Source organism: Ambystoma mexicanum, chromosome 10 (genome assembly GCF_040938575.1).
Source record: "Ambystoma mexicanum isolate Mex_15411 chromosome 10, UKY_AmexF1_1, whole genome shotgun sequence".
Taxonomy (NCBI): Eukaryota; Metazoa; Chordata; class Amphibia; order Caudata; family Ambystomatidae; genus Ambystoma; species Ambystoma mexicanum.
Window position 1 is genome coordinate 767,727,492 of NC_090932.1, and position 24,954 is coordinate 767,752,445.

General features: G+C 39.5%; 1 protein-coding gene across 4 annotated transcripts in view; it reads right to left on the minus strand.

The window, feature by feature from the left end:
* Positions 1–24,954, minus strand: part of MME (membrane metalloendopeptidase) — a 589,667-nt gene that overhangs the window by 258,664 nt on the left and 306,049 nt on the right. For all 4 annotated transcript variants that reach the window (XM_069618415.1, XM_069618414.1, XM_069618413.1 and 1 more), the window contains exon 9: positions 17,693–17,827. In XM_069618415.1, the coding sequence (XP_069474516.1) occupies positions 17,693–17,827 (135 nt within the window). The remainder of the gene's footprint in view (positions 1–17,692; positions 17,828–24,954) is intronic.

Genomic DNA, 24,954 nt, shown 5'->3' on the forward strand with positions numbered 1-24,954 from the left:
TTAATGAAGGCCCTTGTTGCTTTCAAAATCAGACCTACCGTTCTCTAAGAGAGTGATTCACAAATGTTCAGGGAAATTGGAGTAAGTCAAACTTGTATTGACTTTTGCATATCGGGTGCACTTTACTCATGTACGTAAGTGCTGAATTCTTTATGTGATTTGGTAACCAAGTGCATTATACCTCATCATTCACAATATCAAAAGGTCAGCTGTTCTCAAGAGAGGTGACCCAAATTTGACTCTGACGTTGGATTTTCTTTTAGTAGTATGACCAAGTACAAGTCTCAACCCTTCCAGAGTTGTTGTGGGAGGGGACAGGAGTATGGAAGTCACATGTACATTTTTAGTTTAAAACAGTCAAGCGATAAGGATTTAATGAACAGACAAAGTCTATTAGAAAAATAGCGAAAGTGCAGGGAGCAGCTAAACTTACATAATAAGGTTGATAACAGATATAGCAGATCAGAAATAAGTGTAAACATCAATTGGTAATTAATTATTGGGTCTTGGGTCACAGGCAAAAAGATTTCAATGCATTAGGGAAGAAATAGTTAATAGTCTGACGCACACAAAAACTGTCCAATATTTTTTCCATGGGCAATGTTGAAGTGAACATGACTCTACTCCAAGAGTCTAGGCTTTCTCTTGAAATGCAATAACTTTGTCAACAGGATGTATTTGTGCATATAGTTCCCTAACTCCTAGTTTTTCTTTCCGAGGAAATCAATCAAGATATGTTATGATCTTACCAATTTCCTCCCATCCTAAGCTATATATCTTAAAAAGGTTTTGAATGTATCTAAAACGTGTATCATATTGATCTGTCAGCCTTAATAGTATGTATGTGCAACTAGTTAAGTTATGTAAATTAACTCATACACTTGTTACAATGTATCTAAAGGTTGCAAGTACAGACTAAAAGCAGTGTGTGGGGAAAAACCCATGAGCATCATCATAGGTCACCCTTACGGATTTAGAAATGCATTTTTCTACATGGACTCTGAACCATCTTTCTTGTAGGCATGGCCAGAACCAATGATACACTGCTATGATACTCCATCCAATTTACTCAACCTCAATAAAAGAGTATTATGAAGACAGGTTGAAATGTGACAGGGATGTCTTATTAAAATGCTGCCGAATCATCATTTCAGATATCGATAGTGGTAGCTTTGTCATCCAGCAGCGGGCTTTCTGTACCCCTAATTAGAAAGATTTAAAACAGCCAATAGCCCAATATCTTCCAGAGACTCTTGGCACTGTATAGTAGTGGTCTGTTCAAGAATTGTGAACTAATACTAAACTTCAGAATTAGGCCCTAGTTGTAACACATTTTAAGGATTTAAACTATTTATATTTAACTATGGAGTGGCCCACACTTGTTTTACTGTTTCTAGGTCGACTCATAGCTGATGGGGCTGTGAACAGTTTCAGATATCAATGCCGTTTATTCCTCTAAGTATTCTTTAATCTGTGCTTATTCTTATAGTAAACATGTATTAATTTCATAGATTTTAGTAGGCTCAGAACATACTTGATTGCCATATGTTTAAATTTAAAAAGTCTTCCTTGCAGGCCACTCAATCCTTAAATTTACTTTCCTTAGCTTACGTTTATTTCTTGAATGATTGTTTATAATACTGTCAACATTGGTCAAATTAGTTCTCGTTTTCTTGAAATACGTTTCTGTAAGTTGGAAACATCATTCTGAGAATGACATTACTGTTTAGCTCTATTGATTAGGTTCTCATATGACTTTAACATCTTCAGTATCTCTTTCAATTAATTTTAGATCTCTAATTTCTTCTTTGTTTAAATTAATTATTTGTGTTTGCAAAAGAGAGTCCATTAACAATTATCCAAAAAGAACTTGTATACCAAACAGCCTGTCAGCGGTGAGAGAAATATTGATACATGATGGCTAACAAGCACCTGACAGCAATGTTGCCAATTGAAGTGTCGACCCCAGCCGGTTGTCTCAGTGATAGCTTTTTCTAAGGGAAAATGGTCCAAACGTCTCAATGTTCAGTGTCTAAATAGACAGGAGAGAAGGAACCTTCCACCACATTAGATATTATTATTGCTTTCATCAGAAGAAAGTATAAAAATGCACTAATGTGTCTGCATTGTTTGGGGAGATGTGATAATACTTGGTGTTTGGAGCATTTGTTTACCTATCTTTACATATAATTTCTGGCAGATGGTCAATAACCAAATTCCAAATGTTTTTGAACTAATTGCAAGTAGCAAACATGTGAAGCTCATTGGCCGAATTCGAGGTGTACCTTGGATATGTAACCCTGGCATTAAAATAACAACTGTTGATCGTAGCAAGGGCATGGTACATCTGAAAAATGCCTTTATGATGATGTAAGTATAGTCTAGACAAGGTGTCAACCTTCCACAGCAAATTAGCCATTGCAGACCAACTGAATGGACTTCCCTCAGGTCCCACTAATTTCAGATAGTGAACATATTGTCAGTAGTCTTACATGTCAGATGTGCATTGTATATGTGCAGATGGCCCTGGCTCCTATGATCATGTCATTAACACAAAGCCTTACATTGGGGTCTGTGTCAATGCAAGGGAGTCCACCTTAATTTAAAAAAAGAACATCTACTCTTCAAAATGCAAACAAATAGTTTTAATGCCATGGAAAGGCTATTATGGGCAGTCTTTTGAATAGTTGACCTTCAATGCTGGGTCCTAGACCAGACCAAAGAGCTCTCACTGCTTTGGACAAAAAGGGCGCTCTGACTAAGTTGTAGTCCTGGCCCTCATTCTAGTGTAATAATGAACCTATAGGCAGATTCATAAAATAAAGTGTTGCTACATAGCACCATCAATAGCTGAATTAGTTAGCCCATGTCAGAATATAAAAAGTCACCTTGAAATGTAACTCTTAATCCAACACCACCTCATCTCCAGCAATGCCATTCCATATTTCATTATACAATGAATTAACAAAGCCATTGTACACCAGACACATCCTCCTGTCCATAGGAATTCAGAGATTCTAGAATCAAATTAGGAAAGGCCTGCCCTACATTCATGTTTTTGGGCAGAATTTGCATCTTAACTATTTGACCCTAGCAAGGCGGAATTGGGGGCTGGTAAGTTAGCCATTGTTCATGAATCTCGACTTCATTAGTAAATGTATTCAAATCATTCTCCCCTATACGCCTTCAGTCCAGGTCAATGTTTTTCCGTGGGTATGTTGCAGTTGGAGCCATCATGATTCTGGTTTTCAGGTTTATTATATTCCAAGTAAGTGAAAATTTTACCTGTATTAAATTAGTATCCAAATAACACTTTCCCAAAGTTCATAGCCAGTTGGACCACTACCTGTAAAACTTTATTGGGGTCCTTAATGATGGGCTATATGTCCTAACAATAAGCAACCTACAGGTGAAACTCATTTTTTATCTGAATAGACGGAACATACCAGTATTCAGATACAACCTGATTTAGTGGGTCTTAATGCAGAGCAAACAGCAAGGGTGACGATGGACACCCTGCGTTATACTATGCTGTATAGGAAGGTTTTCAAGAGTAGCCCTCGAGAAGTTATCCTAGATCTTGGTTGATAACATAGAGCCTTAACACTAGGAATGTCAATTTTTGGAAAGTGTATGGGCATCATTACGACCCAGGTGGTAGGGGGTAAATGGCGCCGGTTGTGCTGCCGGCACCGTTAACCCCCTACCACCTCATTACGAGTTCTGCTTACCAGGCGTCCTTAGCGGGTCCCGTGAGCAGACCAGGATGCTAACAATGGGCCTGTCGTGAATGGGCCCGTTGTTAGCATCCTCCCCATTCCGATTGAGCCCTATGGGGCTTAAATGGAAATGGGGATGTACCGGGACCAGGTTCCTTGAATGGGGAAATACCTGGCCCTCCAAGGTCAGAATGGCCCGGTATTTCCCCATTCAAGGAACCTGGACCCTGTACCTGGTATGAGGGTAGCCATGCCGCTAAAAGCGGCATGGCTACCTCCATACTTGTAATGAGGCCCAATGACTCTCACAGTGTGCTATAGGAATTCCCAGCTGACCTTCTTTAATGCTTTTTCTGAATCTAAAAAATCAAGTGCCAGCTAGGAACCCTGCTCATGCTGCATCTACTAAGAGAAGATCTGTCATTGTGAGGAGGCAGCTAAGATTATACCTACTTCCGTATATATTTATGGTACATACCATGAAAAATGTATTCAAGCAAACGTCAAATAAATAGGTGGTTAAGAATATGTCTAGTGACAGAAAACCTGCAGTAAATTGGGCACGCACATTCATACAGGACCATGTAAGTTATATCAGTGTGTTGCTTTCTTGAGGTTTGTGTGAACGATTTATTGGACACTGACCTGATTTTACTCGGGCAGTTATTTGAAATAAAGTAGAGAATGTCTTATCGTAAAGGTTAGTTTTGAAAAGTTCAGAAATGAGCAGCCATTTCATGAGTTAACAGCGTAGGATCATCCTCAGATTGTGTTTAGGATGAGGTTTCTTGCTTACATAGTTAGCAGATTCAAATTTTAAATTTAGTCCTGGATAATCTGATCAGTCATTTCTGTCTGTTGTTTTATAACACATAATCGGCCTGTTTTACAAAGCTATTTTCAATGGGATTTTTCCATTGAAAAGGGCTTTTGAAAATCAGGCCCACTGTATGAGTACTGGTTCTGCAAAGGAGAGATCCCATAGAGATAGCTTAGGCTGCATGATATGGCAGCTGTAGTATCATTAACAAATGAGTTAAAATGTTCAAGAGTAGTCACTTTACTGTTTTGTATTGATAGTTGCAAAACCACATCTTAAAAGTCTTAATTAAATGAATCAGATCAATTGTTTCACTGACATATGTTCACTAATGTAAGTGTGGTACAGAATGGCACTTCAATCTTCATAAACAGACATCCCAATCACATATATATGATGCAAAATGGTACTATCTTACCCTTATAAAATGAGGCTCCTATTTCGACTAAAGGAGGAACAGGCAGCCTCTAATAAAGCTCCACAGACCTTGCATCATATTAATCGATGATTAAGATTAATACATCTTGAAATGAAGGAAAGGCCACCACCAGTGAGAAGATCCAGCTAGTGACCTAGTTATAATGCACAGTCTACACATCAGATGTTGTCATTAGTTGTTATTCCATAAATATTATTTGGACATGGTTCGCTCATATGGGTCACTGTCATAGGTTGGAGCACTACTCAAAGTTCTTCAGTCAAATAAACTTTGTCTTTTAATGGCAGTCTTGAAACAATTGTTGACAGAAATGTGGGTGAGATTGGTGACATTGATACCATATTGAATTACAATATTTTCTATTTCCATGTGCTCAAGACACCTGATGACATCATGGCGCAAAACAAAATCCAAAAGGGAACTCATGACATGTTGTTGGTAAAACTGATTAGCTCTGCTCCTTGGAAATATGAAAAGGAATTCAGGAACACTTTACATAAAGTATTGGCTGTGACACATGCTGATGCAACACCTTATATGTAGGCAGACACAGAGAATGGGTTTACAGTGCTGCAGTTTTGCAAGTCTGTGGTTTCCTGTATAGCCACAAAACGTATTGGAAATCAAAGTAAAGGCAAAGATAAATCCCACTAAAAGGCATCACACAGGCCCTAAAACTCCTTATCAAGTGGTTGTTGTGCAGGATGGCTATAGATTACAATCACGAAAGTAAGGGGAGTGCAGCAAGCGAAGGCTGCAAAGACAAGGGTCGGGAACACCTGTCTGCCCTAGCCAATTGCTGAGGCGATGGCAGGGGAAAGGAAGAAAGCCAGAAACAAACAAATGACTAGACCACAAAGACAGGGCACTCTAGGAGCAGACCAGCACAAAAACAATTGTAACTCAAGGCAAGAATACACACAAATCCATACGAAAGGCACCAAACAGGCAAACAAAGGATTGGTTATCAAAGTAAAAACAAAGGTAAATCCCTCCTAAAGGCACCAAGCAGGCCAAAACACAGACTGGAAATCAAAGTACAAACACAGATAAATTCCACCAAAAGGCACCAAAAAAACCCTAACACTCCATACTAAGTGGTTGTGGTGCAGGATGGGTATAGATTGAATAAGAGCTCTGCCTGACCCAATTAGGTTGTTTTAGCCAAATTTTGCATTTAAGTGGACGATACCCAATTGTTTCTGTGCCTAGATCATTCTAATGTCCAACAGGTGGACGGTCATAAGGATTACTTTGAGCATATTAGTCTGTGGATGCCTTGTAATTAACTTAAATTTAACATCAACATCTTTGTGACTTACATATGTTACAGGCCATGTTTGTAATGTATCTGAATAAGCCCATCTACCAGAACCCTGGTTGGATGAACTTTGGTCCAAAATCCTTGGTACCTTTCAAATTCCCTCCCATAAAGTGTGGTATTTTGGATTGTGGTTGGGCTGAAATTTGTCTCTGGAGTGCCATATTTCTAAGATCTTTAGATCCTGTTTTTGTAACTACATTCCCTGAGTCGATTTCAGAACTATTTTGCCTTTCCACATATAATTCAACTGCTTAACGCATTTATGTCTAGATGGTTGGACTTTCACAACATTGTTTCTCTGGGGCTACCTAAAGTGCTGCTCCATGAATTGCAAATACTTAAAAACATGGCTGCTATGCTGGTGTATCATCTCCAGCACAGGCTCATGTCTCGCCAGCCATGCTCTCACTTCATTGGCTCCCAGTGGAACAAAGTATTGCATTCAAAGCTTTGTAAACAACTACCTTCCAGAACTTTAAGTTCAGCATCAGCAGCACTGTTTTTTGTGCCTATGCTGAGACTAGCTTGTTGGTGCAGTCTGGCCTTTTCAGTCCAGGCTGCAAGGCTCTGGAACTCTCTACCAATTAGTATCTGCCTTACTGAACACTATATGGAATTCTGAAACAAACTCAAGACTATCCTATTGCCTCATCAGGACCATTCAGGTTTCTTGTCCCAAAGGTAATTTGGTTCCTGTTTCTTGTTCCGTGACAGGATCCTTATTGAAGAGGATTGTTTGTGCTTAATACATCCTACACCATACCATATAAGGAAGTGTTAACAGGGGATTTTATTCTAGAACCAGACCCATCCCTTTCATCCAGAATCTGATAAATGTTCCTCTTGGACCAGAAAGTGGCTCTTCTGATTATTGGACGGCATGTCTATGTACAGGAAACCAAAGATTTAGGAGGCGTTGTTCTTTTGAAAAGTAGGACTCATTTTGGCATGGTCAGCCAGAAGGGAGTGAATCCAGCCTTGTCAGTCTTAAGAGGATAGATTAGAGTTTTGATTGTTTTGGTGCATCCTCTGTCAGGCACCCATTTGTCCCAAATGGTTCAGAGCACATCTACTAGAGAGGTTCAGCATCTTCACTATGGGCTGCAGGTTAATGTTTCTTTCTGCAATATGGACTTTACACCTTTATATAATGATTTGATAACTCCTTTGCCGCTATTGGGATTGGGCAGTGGCAGTGTTGACCAGACCATTGGGAATGAAGGGTATCATCTCCTGTACTGTATGTGATTTATGAAGAATTAAATAACAGGCTTTGCATTTCAGTTTGGCGACATGTGTATTGACAGCCACACATGTTTCAGGCCCATTTCTCTGTATGTCTTCTAATGTGCGAAGACTCTGCGATATGGAAGAAAGAAGAAAGGGGGAAAGTTGGATTATTTATCAGTAAACCGCATTACACCTAGTCTTCCATTTGTCATAAAATCCCCTGCAACTCAGGGGCCCCCTCACCAAGTGGGGAGTGATCCAATGGTATAATAATGCTTTGATATGAATAGCATAGTATGAGGGGTGTTAACCAGTCTTGTATATGTTCAAGGGGTGGTGCATCTCTGCTGCAAGAGGGAATATTAGAATATTTAAATTAATAAATACAATCCAACCAGTAACCCGGATTGATGCGTTGGGAATACCTCAAATGTAAGTACTCTGATAACTAAAAGTCGACTACATGTATTGGATATTGTAATTTGTCATATAAGAAATGCTTTGCATGCTCAATCTCCTCACTATCACTGATGATGAAGCAGTATTGTTCAGTTATTTACTTTGGAGAGGAAGCTGAATTCATGCAATCTCCTCACTATCACTGATGATGAAGCAGTATTGTTCAGTTATTTACTTTGGAGAGGAAGCTGAATTCATGCAATCTCCTCACTATCACTGATGATGAAGCAGTATTGTTCAGTTATTTACTTTGGAGAGGAAGCTGAATTCATGCAATCTCCTCAATATCACTGATGATGAAGCAGTATTGTTCAGTTATTTAATTTGGAGAGGAAGCTGAATTCATCATTAGCTGCACCAGAGATTGATATACAAACTATTTACAAAATTGGATCCATCAAGTGGACAAAAACATTCCATTATTCCTTTTACATTATCTGTGGAAATAAAAAATCAGATTGAAAGGTTTGTTCTATGAATGTAAATTGATATGCTGAGTTATGTTACATTGTGTTTGCTCTCATGTAAAATTTCTTTAAGTAATACTAAAAATAATAATAATACAGTACAATTAATAATATTAATATCACTTTATTACTTTATTATACGGTGCTTTAATGACAATTACTTCTACTTGTAAGCACTCTAATAGTAGACGTCATCAACCAAATGTAGAGCTGCTTAATTTATGAAGCTCGGTAGGATGAATGGCTGAGTCAGCTCTATGGGGAGTCTAACATGTGACTGAAGGTGACATACAGACCTCTGACATAAATAACTTTTGATATTAACTTGTCCGTGGAATTTAAACTTAAGTCACCGGGCTCTATGTTAACCTTTATAATGTGAGGCACCTTTAATTTTCACATGGAGAAAGAAGCAGAGGAAATAGCCTAATGTTGAACATTGATTGCACTGGGGTGCAGGCATTTAACTGAGTCACACCTTGGTAATGCAAATATATGGGTTCATAGAAAATGAAAAACTTGGAAGATTTGCAAACGTGAACACTTGGAAGCCCTTGTTACTGCACTTTCTCCATTACAACAAAAGCATGCGTAGGAGACCCTCATTCAGTCACCGTCAGTGTGGAACTGGACCATGAAACAAGAGAGTGTCATGCTGTGTTCCTCAGACAGAAATTACGAGGAATACTCTGTTAGGTCAAGAGACAGTTTTTATAGTGAAAAGTTGTGATAGAATCTCCTGTTAGAACTAGAAACCATAATAGTGATATGTTCAGGTATTGCCAGTGCAGGAGTAAAAGGTAACCCACTTCTTATAAAAGGGAGCGTTGATGAATGATCAATAAACTGTGCAAGAATACAAAGCCTAGAGGCATGACACGTCAAATGCATTAGCTTGGGGATGATAACATTGCTCATAACTTTAAACTCAATTGCTATAGACAAACATGCTATCATTACATTGATTCTTCTGAGCCAACAAAGCCCACTCGCAGCTTAAACAGTAGGACTATAATTGGTTCATCGTTAACAGCAAGAAACCAATAAAGAAGTGTGATGTTTTTCAATTGACATGAGTAGACTCTAGACTGCTTGCTAACAAGGAGGACATCTCACAGAGAATTGTGCTTACCAAGGTCCAATGGGCCACACTGTCCTGCCGTTAAACAATAAAAATCATATTGTTCTATTGCGGCCAACATTCTATAAATCATCCAACAGAGGGGAAGGGCAAAAAACATACTTTTGAATATTGGTGAATATTGTATCTGTCAAGGTGATTTGACCAGCCGAGCCAAGATGTATCTCCACTTTGGCATTTGTTTATTTGTTAAAGTGGTCGGTAATAGGGTGTTATATGTAATCAAAACACCAGGTAAAAGGACCCTTTTAGAACTGCACCCCTTATCATTATCCAGTCAATAATTCAAGAAGGTATCCAACGATATCATGGGATCAATGCTTTTGTTGATTCTAAAGGCTATAGTACAGACAGAGGAAAAATGGGTCTAATATGCATTTTTGCTGGGTCAACTCTAGGAAAATTGTTGAAGGATAACTGTTCCAAATGTAATGACTTTATTCCTAGTGGCCAAATGTATGCTCTGCCAATCCACCGATTCCCAAGATACAATTTGTAGTCCATTGTAGCAAGGACACAGAATAATTAAAGAGCATAGAGTTGTGTTATGAAAGGAACTGAAGTGCAGTGGACATTGTGGTGCTCAGGGTGAAAAAGAGTTGACTGAATAACAAGAGCAAAAATGCTTAAGAATAAAAGAAAAGAGATAGAGAGCCCAATTATGCGGGTAAGGGCATACACTTGAAGAACACTTATTATCCAGAGGACATACCAGAGGCATTTCCCACTACTCTTGTATCACACACATAGGGAGGTCATTTCATGGGAAGATGAACACAACTCTACCAGTATCAGAAACAGAGGTCAACAGAGGCCAATGCCAGGACAACACCTGCAGCCATCTTTCTATTGATGATATACACAAAGCATCTGATAAAGGAAGTGAGACGATTAAAGACATTGAAAAAAGAAATAGGTATTAGTAAAACAATTGCTATGATGCATTATCTCCTGGGCGACCGGGATTCCTAAATATTACAGAAATTGACAGAACTCCTAAGGAAATCATTGCCTTGGAAGAAAAAGAAATATTGAAAGTAGGACAACACTATAATTTAATTGCTATGACAACATATAATATAATGTGCAAACCTTTTAAGAAAGTGCACCCAGAAGTGGAAGAAACTAAGTGGTAAGACCAAGTTTCATAGTAAACAAGCACATCGGATTTTAGTGGACATGACACCAGGCAGGTAGATGCCACTCAAGGCCCTAAAGGGAAATCAGCAGTTTGCAGTATTCCTACCATCAATGTTCACCATCAAACTATGCTAAAAGCAAGAAACAGATTGTTCATTTCTAGGAAAGACTTGGTCAATGAGGAAATTTGAAAGTTAAAAGCAGTTTAAATAGCTGCAACATGCAGCATATACATTTAAGAAAGAGCCCAGACAGCAATTTAGACCGTCCACACATAGAGTAGCTTCTACAAATGGAGATCATAGAATCAGTAGAAGTTTTATAATGCAATGCAGCCATCAAGGATAGACCTATAGGTGAATGAAAGGACTATCAGTAGTTTGACCCCTTCCCTTCAACTTTTTCATTCTGAAAGCAAGCCTTTAAACACTTGTTCTAATATCATCTGGACCAACATACAAGTGTCATGAGCATGACAGCAATGTTCCCAGAAATCCAAGTGCACCATGCCAACAAACACTAAAGCTTGAAGGAAAGACCTACTATCTTCGACAGTGCGCTGAGCCCCTCTCTCCTTCCCCCAGCCAGAATACTAGGTGACTTAAAATCTGCATTGCAATGTCATCGACCATTTCATGCATCAGGAAGTATTATTTTCTTATCCCCTTACAGTCACAATGATATTTTCATATTTCCTTGTTAATGTTGCTTACCCAAACACCTCTGCATCTTTCGAATCATAACATGTTTGTTAGATTAGTTTGGAGGAACTTGTATTAATTTACACAGCATTTATTTGCTTTAACCAAATGCTTGTGTTTGTTTGCACTATATATTTCATAGAAAGTCATCTTATTTATACATGATGTCTGAAAGTTAACCTTACACATAGACACTATGACCCTGATCCTCAAAGTTTTTGTGAGCAGGTGGGTGCATCTCATATGCTGGAGCAAACAAAACAGGCAAATTGCCTGGCTGTGACTCTCAAAACTGCATTTTAGGCACTCCACTGCTTTTCTATGTAACAGTTACAATTTTTAGTATCAGTGTTAAACATATGAGGGCCCTGGGAGGAGAAGGTGTAAAGCAGGTGCATGTCAACGTACATCACAATTCTCCATGGGTTGCACTTTTAGGCAAATATGCCATGCATCATATGGCTGTGATCCTTTGCCAGATTCTAGGTGCAGAAGTAAGTTCAATGTTGGCAGGGGTCTGACAGACCTTGGGCACCATTCCCCTACACAGAATAGAAACGTTCATACTCGGCATGAGCGTTCCATTTATATTTTCATTCCACTCTACTAAGCAGTGCTGGGAATAAAAAAACGTGTGCGGTGTAATCAAAGGCCCCCTCACAAACCCGAACTGAAGGGCCATGTGAGAAAGGCCTACCTGTCATTACAAAAGGAAAAGCAGCATTTTAATTCACAAAGTCAGAAGAAATTCAAATGTCCCTTTCACATGAAAAACAGGATGTTTAAACACTGATACCAAAATGGCTGTGCCTGTGTGTTTGCAAGATAAAGCAAGACATGAGAACAATGTTTGCCTGCCAACATAAAGGGGGCAGGGAAAAGACATGGGGCCTGATTCACAGAGCATTTTCCAATGGGATTGTGCCATTATAAAATGCCTCTGTGAATCAGGGCCTGTGTGTGTGTAAACAAGATGTTGTGCTTCACATGCAAATTACCGGCAACAAGGGAAAAGAAAACCTTTGTTCTATGGGTCACATGAAGATTTCGTTTATGCACAAGGCAGACCATTTTAGCTTGTTGGTGGGCAAACATCACAAAGAACTCCCACACTGCAAGCCTAGATTTTACATCCCCCCACCTATTTATAACTGCAATAAAGTGTGCCTGCTAAAAGGTGTTGAAAACAGACTTTCCCTAGACTTGGTGTCTTTGAAAGGACAGATCCGAGCAGGCCAAATGCGCTGGCTGGTGCATGTCCAGAATGTAGACGGGAGGTGTGAACACAGGGGCTATAATCAAGGCTGAACTCTGGAAATAAAAAAAATACAGGAAAATAGAAACAGGAGGCCTACAATTTGCATTTCCCAAAGATGTGCTATTAATTCAAAAGGACTATTATCATTTAGTCCTTTTTTTAGCAACCATTTTGATATATGTTTCATTTTTTTAGATAATTTCCAGGCAATTTTGATAATATACAATTCACCCACCTGTGACTCGGGGAAGTGTAATGGCCATCTAAAATGGTTTTCTGGCTGATCTGAAATTGTTCCAAATTTGAGAGATGGTGAAAGGATGGAATATGGGTAATATATTACATGTTCCTAACTATTCTGCTTTTTTGTAAAAATGGTGGAGAGCTGCCAAACAGCTATGCAACATGGTGCAGACCCGGCTGTTGTTTTATTGAATTTCCCCTGATTAGCTGAATTGGAAAATATATACATTATGGCAGTTAACAGTAAATCACTAAGTTTTGATACATAACTAGTTTTTGCCAAATATTTGACATGAGAACACATGGGGATTAAACATGGGAATTGCCATACGTCTTCAGCAGACTCCTAAACCAATCCTCAGAGATGGACTGGATTTGGGAGGAGAGAGAAGGGTACTGTCCAATTCTATGTGTGAGAACTCTTGCAGGGTACTCCCCAAGATTGTAAACGTGATGGTGTCATCACTTCTATATAAAGTGTATGTACTATGAGGAAGGGACAGAGCTGCTGACAGCAGCAAGGACTCACCAAAGGAGATTGCATCTGGGTGGAGCTGTCTATTGCTAGGGAGGCCTAAAAAGGCTGACTGGACTCTATGGTGAAGTGCTGTGGACCATCCTTGAGAGTGGGGTGCCCTGATCCCTGCCCTGTCCTTCCAGAGTGTCCTGACATGCAGCAGGCTTTCTTGAACTTTAAACAGAGGTTTTCTATGTAAGTAGAATTTAACACTTTACAACCAGAATGTGGGGGGATCTGCTGGCCTTAAATCCTTCCCCTTTATAGCAGGCGGGAGGGCAAAACTGTGTAGATCCTTAGCCTATTTAACTAAACAATATTAATTGAATTAATTACATTTGGCAAAACACCACAGGGTGATTCTGTTAAAATCCGAAATTAACAAAGCTCATTCCCGGTGTGTGCTGAAAACTATAGACTGCCATTTAATTAGGTGATCCTATTCATCCTGTTGCCCCCACTTCTTTAGAAAGAGAGGTGTCTTTTTCCTTGAACTAAAAAAAATCCCTAAACTGCCAGCTTCCCAAATACAGGCCTTTAAGTGAAGGGGGGGTCTCAAATCTCAAATTCTTAAATCATCCCAATTTTTTGGTCTGGCTTCCATCACACAGACCACAGAAGGGGGGGGGTCTAAAAACAAACTGCTAAATCACCCTGTGTTTATTTTAAAGAAAATATGTGGGTCAAATCATATTTTCCATATGGAGTTGTCCAAATCTGTACACAGAACTGCTAGCCTGTTAAGCGCGCAGGAAAATTGAAATTACACAGCACTGCATCAGTAACTGATTTTGTTAATTGACCAGTATACAGTGTTCCTTGAATTCAAATTTGTTTAAAGTAAATCATTGTGATTTGAATTTTCCCAACCCATTTGTGTGATTTATTTGTCTAACAAGAAGTTAATTGTGAGCCACAAAGAAGGTGGAGTGTATAGTTTAGTGTGAATTCTATTACCTATAATTCAAATAAAAACAGATATATTTCCTGTACACCGGCCTGGATCTTGGCTCATTGGTAGCTCAGGCGGAAGGATCCAAGGGGCATGATATGAAGATGGGATAGGGCTCAATCAAGAACTAACATTAAACCATTTATTGCGTGACACCTAGATTGGGGAGGAGAGGAACTCCCTATGTTGAGGGTGGCCTCTCCATAAACCATTACACACTGTGCATGTGGTTGGGCTATGACATAGCAGCAGGCTCAGACTAGTGCATGGCCGACCTAAAAACACAAAATGCTGGTGTGAGCCAGTTTTTTGTGTAAAAGTGGGACTTTTTTTGGCCAATGTGTTGCCCAATTTGTTAAGTTACCTCACTACACGGCTAATAGTTTTGACCAGTGTTACTGAATACATATTCTTTAAAATGCACAATTTTCAACACATTTTATCAAGAAACTCCTCATTGGGTACTATTCAAACATTGGCACAAAATAAATAAATTGCCATTTGAAACTATGGGACACTTTTTCATTGGTGTCCGAGCTAATTTTATGGCGAAGTCCGACCCTGCATAGCAGAGAGTGGATCCCAGTCCTATAAACAGTTGGGTGAGCCAACAAAATTAACACAATAGTTACTGGTGCATGCCCATCACTAATTTACCAAGGTCAGGTCTGACTGACGGTTCTCTACCCTCACAACCACCCCACACAGCTACTCAAATGACCCTACAAAATCAAGGTCTTGCGCCTGTCAATCTGCTCCCACACAATGTGAGGTGCAAATTTGGCTCACAGTGTGTGTGTGCAGATTTCTTCAACCTATAATAATAATAATAATAATAATAATAATAATAATAATAATAATAATGTAAAATGATGTCATCAAACCATCTGTGTGCAATACTTTAAGTCTGTCCATAGTTTGAATATTCTGTGAGTTTTTATCTCACTCTTCCCAGTTTTGCAGCTTTGGTCTTTATTTATTCCTCTATCTCAAGTGCACAAGTCAAGAAATTTGTCCTGATTGCATTTAAAGTACTTTTCTGTGCCTCTTAGATATTTTGCTCGTGGGGCATTTTAATATACCTGTTTACCAATAACCAAACATATCAACTATTTGTTTATTAAGTGTTTTTTTTAGAACGTTTTACATGCTGGCTTTAGCTCTGTTTGGTGAATTGTGTGCCATGCACAGAAGGATGGTCGATAAAGGGCTCTGTTACTTGTTCAATTTGGATGCCCACTACTATAGGGTGGCATTAGTGACTGGTCAAATTAAAATCATACATATAGTTACTTGGAGATCGTTTGCCAATATTAAGTAAGACGTTTGTGTGTAATCTGTTAGTTCGGCTTGCTGTAACAATGATGACATGCTTAGTGGAGCATAGTCCACTGTCACTAGACTGTTTGATGGTTGTCTTCATACTTTTTTGTAGGCTTATATATTGATTATTTGTGTTTGTATATAAAGCTCAGGATTCACCACTGTGGTGGTCTCTTGGCACTAGAGGATCCAAAAATGCCAGTAGAAAGGAGTTAATTTTGTTGGAAGAGGCAGGTTTTGGAGCTAAGCAGGAGGGAATATTTGCAGTGATTATCTTAATCCTCGGGGAAGGAAATACTACAGTCATGAAGCCGTAGCAATGAAGGCTCTTCCATTCGTTTGAGATTCAATTTGAATATAATGTGTTACATTTGAGAGAGTAGATTTTCTATACAAATCAATCAGGGCGTAACCCTTTCTTCTAGATGGTTAGGGCTGGGCACTGATTATGAAGATTGTTCTGTTTGGAAAATAAACTCTCTAAGGTATCAAGCACAAGAATGGGTGGCTTGATATTGACAGGAACTTGGAGAAGTGTTTAGGATGTAATGATGGTTTCTTAGTGAAGGGTGTTGCCATAGAGTGCTTCAGGAGACTAGGGACACTGCAATAAGATGGTAACAGGGAGAAGTCAACTTTCTCAGAGACATCTAACAACTGCAATTTAAAGCACTCTTGGGTCCAAGACAAATCCTATGGTCCAACTGGTAGCTTAGATGCTTTGTTCCTGTTGTTAATTCAGGTGCTTTGGTTGAACTCATTGGAGTGAATGCTGGGAAGATGACATGCAGTGGAAGGGAGTGACTTGAGGGAAAGCATGAGACTTGCGCAATGTTTTTGTCTTGGGTCTCCATGATTTTTAAATTTCAAAGGATCTGGAGATCTTCCATATGGTGTTCTGCCTCAGGAGGCTGGTCTCTTCAGATTCCTTGATTTCGCAAGTTCCTGATAAACTATGAACACATATGATGATGGCCTATGGGCTTTTAAAAAGCTATTAATGTATTTTTGCTTTAGCTATTTTCACTGCATAGAGATTTCCTTTTAGATTAGTTTTACATTAGAACGTGTCAAGCTCAGAGCTGGATTCAATATGTCTCGCTTCACGTTTGTGGACTTTGAGCATCAAGGTAGCAATGTTTTTAACTGTCCGATGCCTACAATCTTTTGGCAATGGATTTCAGGTAGTTGGGTAGGTTAAAGAATTAATTAAGGAACCCTTGGTAGAATCATGGTATTATGTCGATGACTAGTACATACAAATCTATGTACGCACAAACACATCTATGCAACATATACATATACTACATCTGATGTGCAAAAAAGGGGAAACACAAGTGCAAATGTACCGACCACATGATCCTTTTAGTGCATTTAGCTACATTTTGTTCCCTGTTTTCCTCTTGCTCCAGTAATACAACAGCCTTGGTTTTGCTTTTTGATTTCTTTTCAGTAAATATGCTAATTCCATGCCCAAATATGTTGGAACACTCTTCCACATTCACATGATTATCTTTCATGTCAGTGTATGTTTTTTCTATGGTATCAGATCTCCAGGATCTGTCACGTAAAGAAAAATATAATAGTTCAACATGTTTTCTCTTAGAATTTCACACAATGTAGTCTTCGCTAGATGTTCGGATGAGGCAGTTTCCATGCCACATTCTCACTAATTGTTTATATGTCTGGCATAACATCATCTTGGTTTTATTTTGACCGATTTCTTTTTTTAAATGGGGGACCCTGAACCATCCCAAAAAATCCTCTAGCTCATGTCACAAACAAATCTGAAAAATGATGTCATAACCATTTTACATCTCCTGTAAAAAATACATTTTTACAGTGTACAGTGTGTTATGAAAATCAAAGAAAGATGTTATGAAAATCAAAGAAAGAATGGTCAAAACGGCACAATAAGGCAAGAATGTGTACAAATATTTTAAAAGAAATAATTCTTACATTGGCAATCTCTTTTTCCAGCTCCATAACTTTTTCCATTTCGGTTCTTATACTGGTGTCATTTAATGTGAGATTTCTTTCGGTCCGAATGAGTTTAGCCACAGAAACCATAAAATCTACATACGCTGTGCATGCCTGAAAAAAAAGAATACGATATAAAATGCAGACTGTGATTGCTGGATATTAGATATTATGTTGAATTTTACCTGTGGACTAATTAATATAGTAGGTATAGACACGTACTTCTATGCATCCAACCCTAGCAATGATACAAATAATGCTACTACCATCACTAATAATACTGCTGCTAATTAATATTTAATAATACAAACAATAACAAAATATGTTTCAAGTCCCATGTCTAAAAAAACCCCAATAAACTGCCATGTAAACGTGCTTTGTCAAGTAGACATATAGGGCGTAGTTGTCAGGCTGTTTAGCCATAAGAAAGTAAGTTACTGTTAGCAACATATTCACGACTGCTACCAGAATCAATCCAACTAACTGAATAATTAATAGTTCATCCCTATGATCATCGCCGCATCCGCTTTCTTTTGTTTGCCAAACTGTCTCCTATAACATTTAATGGGCATAATTATGAGTTTGGTAGCAGTAATACAACTTTCAGGGTCTGATTTACAAAAGCGTTTTACAATGGTGCAATCCCATTGAAAATCACTTTGTAAATCAAGCCTTCACTCCTTTTGACTATGTGTTTCACACGTGGTACGCTGTCACCATGCCTGCTTTTGTATGGTTGTAATTACTGTCCCACAAAAGCTTTACCTTATGCAGTAATTAGCACGTGTTGTATTAACAAACCCTCATCGAGTCCTATGGAACTCCAAAAGGGGGAGTAATGTTTGGGTCTGCAAGATTTGGGATTTTGCTTTATAGTGCAAAACTAGCAATCAGGCCCAGTTTTGTCAGGTTTTTTCACTGCTGATGTTCATTTAATTTGATGATATCACTTCCTGTCAATTTCAGGTCAATGAGCAGTACTATTATCATTATGCATCATTAAATGGGAAAATACTGATTGTATAAAGCAAGTTATACACTTACATCTATTACTATAATCACTGATAATGTTTATTTGCGTCCAAACTGATTCACATGATTGTAATTTAAGGATCCCTGAGGAAGAGCCCTTGGGCTTGAAACACGGGTTGGCTCCTTTTTCTGTCACATGGTTCAATTTATATTGTATGTGTTTGGTGCCTTTTTTTTCTGCTACTTGGATCAATTTGCAACTTATTTGTTTATGATTGGGATATATCATGAATTAATTTAATCTTTTATAAATCACAAGTTTTTGAATCGACTCTGTGAAAATGTTTTGTCTTAGACTGTTTCAGACCCAGATTAAATACAGTATATTGCTGGGCGCGTAGTCATCCTAGGCACGTTTTGATAGAATAATTTGTTGGGCCCTTGGGACTGTCCTACCTTGACTAGGATCCGCAGCGACACCCACACATGCAATTGTGTAGCGTTAGCGAATCGTTTGGGGGTTATTTGTCGCTCCCCTCCACCCATTGTTTTGTGCTATACATTTGAATTTCGATGCAAAACCCTGAAAAATGAGGAATTGATGAACTGCGTAAAAACGTGTAGTGCACGCTGAAACAGTCCCCCTTTTCCACGGGCCCCCAAACACATTTTGGAAACGTTGTTAAAACGCTGTGGTTTATAAAAATGCACTTAACATTTTGATGTCAACTCACCAGTGCGTTCCAAGTCAGTCAGCATGGGAAGTTGCGCGGTGGCATGAATAAATAATTCCCTGAATGTGTTTTGTTTCACAGAGTGTACTGAAGCATTCGCCTCCTCCTCTATAAATGTCTTGAGAGGGGCTGACTGCCCGGTCGGGTTGCTTGATGAAAGCACTGGCGTACACTACCTCTGGCGGCTTTACGAGTGTTTGCCGTGCTTAATACTGAGTTATGCTGTTTGCAGAAATGCCTGCGCTTCAATGGCGCTGTGATTTCGACATCTTGACACACTTATCTCCCACTGGGAAACCTGTAATTTTTATGGGCTTCGGCCAGATATTTCCTTTTTCCCAAATCATGTAATTGAAGATCCTGTAATTGCGCAGTAAAGTGGTCTTCCTAACATACCTCTGCGTGCTGATTGATCACCCAAAGCTGCTTCCAGCCCAGCATATTCACCAAGCAACGGCCCGCGCGTGCTGACAGAGAATCGCACTGCATTGTCAGTGTGCTTGCGCTCTAAGATGGCCACTCGTCGACATGTGGTACACGTGTCCAGAATATGTTTCTCCTCCGCAGCGTCGCGCATGTAAATTCCTTTCACATGTTTGCCAAACAGTAAACCTGAGAGCTGACAGTTGTTTTATGTTTTGTAGTAAAGGTAAAATGTAAAGCAGCCTTCAGAAATGAGGCTTGGACAATGACCACGCGATGAAAGAAACATGAGCTGAAACTCTTCCCCTGGGTCAAAATGTCTCCTTGTGTAAGTCGTAAGCACTGTCAAATAAGAAGAGGCTGTTCGGCGGGCGCAGCTTTGCACCATTCTACATATACTATAGCCCGCCCCCAAAAACCACAGCTGAAATACCTCTGCCAAGCCAGAAGTGAGGACATAAAGACTAAGCAGCCCATGGCAGACTGTGTTGCCAGCCTCAAGTGTGTGTTACCGCCAATGAGCGAGACCTTCAGAGAGTATTGGACAATATAGTTTATTCTGAGACAGAGAAGGAAAAGGGTTAACGCTTCTTTTTTAACCTATGTGTTATTTGTCCACTGAATGTGTCCTAGCAACGTTAGTCTACCCCGGTGGTCCTCTTCTTTAGTTGTGCTCTGAATGTAACCAATATTTGTATTTGTATTTATTTGAAGAACAGGTATGTCAATTTCGATCGGAAATGACGTACAAGAACACACATTTACAGAGTGCAGAGGAATACCATGGAAGGCTACCTGTACAATAGCATAACAATGAGTAAAAGTGAGGTGACAAATTGACCTCTGTCCTGTAGGAGTACAAGGATGATTAGAGGCTAAAGCGCCCACTCAGCCCTCACACTTCTATAAACCAAGAGCCAACTCAGGTAAAACAGGCACAGTCAAGAGGTATGCAATTTGTGGGCAAAGGAAGGATATATACTCTTAAGATGGATGTGAATGTGATTTAGTATTGACCCAAACAGCAAAGTATCACAGTTCAAAATAAAGTGAATGTCCAATCAAGATTGTATGCAAATATATTACACGGCCACGGTAGTGGCTGTGTAGTTATGGTTAAGTTGCTGTTTCCATAGGAAGAGCACTTTTTGGGCAGCTTATAACTTCGCTCTCCCTGGACAAATCCTCACCAAACTTTGCAAAAAAAAGCATATGTCCCGCTCTGAATTCTTTTTGCAAAGTTTGGTAATGTATGGTCCGGGGGGGCAAAGTTATAGGGGGGGTCCCAAAACGTTTTTTTCCCCATAGACTGAATGGGGGAAAACTTTGCGCACGGCTACAGGCGAAACCGCTGGACGGATTTGCACCAAATTTGAGGCAGTGGCAGGGGCTTGGGCCTGAAAGCGTGCTTTTGCAAATTTTGTGACAATCCATCCAGTAATTCCCTTAAACACGATCATAAAGTATGTCTCTAAAAATAGTGATATCTATGTCCGCTCTGCGGTCACACTTCCCTGTTCGCTCCGTGGAGAACATTGCAATTGGCTATTCTGTGGTGTGGTGTCCGCGACCATGTTGTGCTTTCACCGATTGGTTGTGGCACAGCGTGAGGTGTGTCGTAATCTTTCGATATGTCCGCCATGTTTACTTCGTTTTCTGTTGAACACGAACATCGGCGCTAACATACGTAAACGAAGAAGGCACCAATGCACTTATAACACTTATGGAACACTTTTTCGAAAGATGAGCATTAATGAGACGTGGTAGTAGAAAGTCAAACATTGAAGTATTCTTATTAGCACTGTCATACGGTACAGTGGGACTTGCTACTCATTGTACGAAATTAACTTACTTTGTCCATTTTACAATCCATAAACAACATTACTGTGATCAGAGTGGCGGGAATCTGAGGCAGCCACCGGCTCTATTTCGTACACAAAGCCTTTCTGCATGTTCACGCCAGTAGCAGGTCTCATAAATAGACGCTGATATGTTGTTGCAAAATGAGAATGTATTTGCATTCGGAGTGAAGGCCACTGCATTTTCTCTTTTCAACATGAGCTCAGTACGGCTGCATATTTGTCAAAACCCTTAAGGGTCCCTTGTTTTTTAACCTTGAGGTACAGGGAAAGAGTAGAAAGAATGTAGGGAGTAACAGTTTGAAAAACATATCGTTTGATAAGGTTATGCTTCAAAAACGTTTGCACCGACCATGAGAAACTAGTTCCCGAACAGGCAGTCTTCCAGATACACTAGTGTCTGACTACAGCTAACGCAATGGAGGCGCTCCATATCATGTAAGTGTATTTTTGCCACCTAAATTCCGAATTGACGTTATGTTTTATTTTGTAAAAAAAATAAAATATTTCCCCTATTGTTTTACAAGTTTTATGTGCCGTTGCAATTTTCTCTCTATTATGGACGTTGCACATTGTCACCATTTGTAGGGTGCCACTACATTTCCCCAAATTAAAATAATATTTAACAAGAAAAGCATGTGTTACAATTTTTTTTGTGCAGAGGTTGTGCAGTGATACACGTTTTATTACACCGCGCAGCTGCGTCCAAAGAAAAATTGTATTATTAATAACGACGTTCCAGCTTTCTGTGCCATTCGATTTATTTTTCCAACTATGGACATTGCACATTGTCGCCGTCCCTAGGGTCCCACTACATTTCCTCCTATTGAATACATTTTTTACTGAAAATGTTATGTAGTACAACTGTGGTTTATCCAAAGGTTATGTATTCATACATCTTTTAATTCACATTTCCTCCTCAGACACTTTCTTCCCTATTGTGATTGTCACGGATTACAGATGCCAAATGACGGGTTTTTTAACCGTCAAATGCAACTGTTTATAACCGGCTGTCTCAGCATCATAATTCACTGGGATGATCGTGTGGGCCCTTTGTGTCCTTATGCTGCTGTCGCTATAAGAAGTAACATTCCATCCTTTCTGGTGCTGTAGATCACAGCGGTTGATGTCGTCTTGCACACCAATGTGGGAGCAAAATGACTATTGTGGCGGCAAAGCTTACTTTCTGTGTGTGGAAAAAAACAACGTGACCTTTAACATTGTCAATGTCGACCAAACAGACAAACTTAATTATTCTATGGAAAAGTGAATAGTGCCATCTTTTCGCACAGTTCATTGTGAAACAAAACTACTTTACTACTTGCATAAGGCGTGATTTCGCTCACTGTATTGTGAAATAAAACTACTGGGCAAATTTTTAAATGTTAGTCTTTTCTTTACAAATTTACTCTCTGTTTGCACAATGTGGCATGCTGCTTTGCAGGTCGTAATGTGTTCTTTTGTAGGTGCTACATCACGCCACGTACGTCCATATGGACGCATTTGTTTAAGCTGCCAAGGAACGTTATGGAGAAAGGTACTCCATACCACTTGCATTGGCTTCGGGAGTGTCTGGCCCATCTCATATGCATTAGTGCCGTCAGCCCAATTTCTGTCATCGTCAGCCCAATTTCTGTCACCCAGATGCCCTATGCACAGAAATGTTTGTACAATAATATATGGTTACACCCTCCCAATACACATATCTTCACACCTTTCCACCTGTGTCACTTACAAAATTTGGTGTCGAAAGGTGAGTGGTAATGGTGTTACATCCAGTATTTCTGACGTCATTACGCTTCGCATCACAGAGTTTGTTTGGCATTTTATGTCAACGTAAGTACACTACTCCTTTGTTGTTTTTACGGACATTTTTACAGAAAAAATTAGTACATGTACAACACATGTATGTAAAGGTCAATGACAAAGACTGAAAAGCTTTGTGTTGTGCATGTGATAGTCTTTTCATATTTAATGGTGCAGCTTCCGTCTCTGAGGGGTAGCCTCTATGTATGGGTAGTGCCAACAATGTCGGGGATATGGCTACTGGCCTTTACTGCAAAGGTGAAAACATTGCATTGAGGTCGCCATGTCCACCGGGGACTGCCTTTCTGGTAAAAGTCTTGCTCATAACCACATATTTATCAAGGAACACAAATGTGGTGCTGCCATAACGGTAATACAGTTTCTTTTTTGCTTTCTGCAGCCTGCAATGGAAAGCGAAGAAGGCTTTCTATCCAATGCCCGTCTTCCCTTTGTATGGTGGCCATCTTGAAAAAGGATTTGTTTTCTTCAGCTGGGAACGCCGGAGGCATTCCGGTTGAAGACAAAAAATCCTCTTTCTTGGTACGACGAATTACTGCTGTAAAATCTCGATTGCCAATTGCATTCATTCCCCACTCTTTGGGGAGGAATGAGGGTGAATGATCCAGAAATGTCAGTATGCACTCTTGCTTATATTGTGTTGCACACTTGCATTGTGGAGTTCAGTGGCGGAGATTTTGCAGTTAGAAGTTCTTACAACAAAACCCAATGTACTTTCACACTTTCAACCAGTTAGACATGTCATTGTGAAGTGTGTATGACTGTTCGAACACGCCCCCATGCTATACATCAGCATATGACAACGTGGAATTCTTCGAAAGGTGGGCAGTTACTTCAAATGTTCCTTTACAGTCGTATGCTTACGTGTTACTATTGGAACCCTGACAAATGTAGTCGAACATTTTTCTTAAAGTAATGTTATGATGAATTTATACTACTAAAAACCTATGGCATTCAGTTAAAAAAAGTTTGTTACAGGGGGGATATGGTTACGTTGCCCTCCCAAAAACCTGTAAAATTCACTACAAAAAAAACTTTGTTGAGGGGACGTTATGGTTATGTTGCCCTACGAAAAACCTGTGCACTTCACTAAAGAAAAATGTTCGCCCTCCCCATTGTGGTTCAAATTAAAAACAAAATACCCCTGAAATTCGCCAGTTATGGCAGACTGAGCCCCCTTACTTGCCATCGCCACTGTGCACTGCTAACACTAACACCCTGAACATGAAAGCTGTCCTCTGAAATGTCACTGATGACATCACTGATGACATCACATGTTTAGCCTATTTGTTTTAGTTGCCTAACATATATATATATATGTACATTCAGTAAAAAACTGTGTTAAAGGGATGTTATACTTCACAGTGAATCCAAAAAACGCTGCACATTCCCCCATTATGGTAAACTAAGCAACCATAACTGCCCGCAC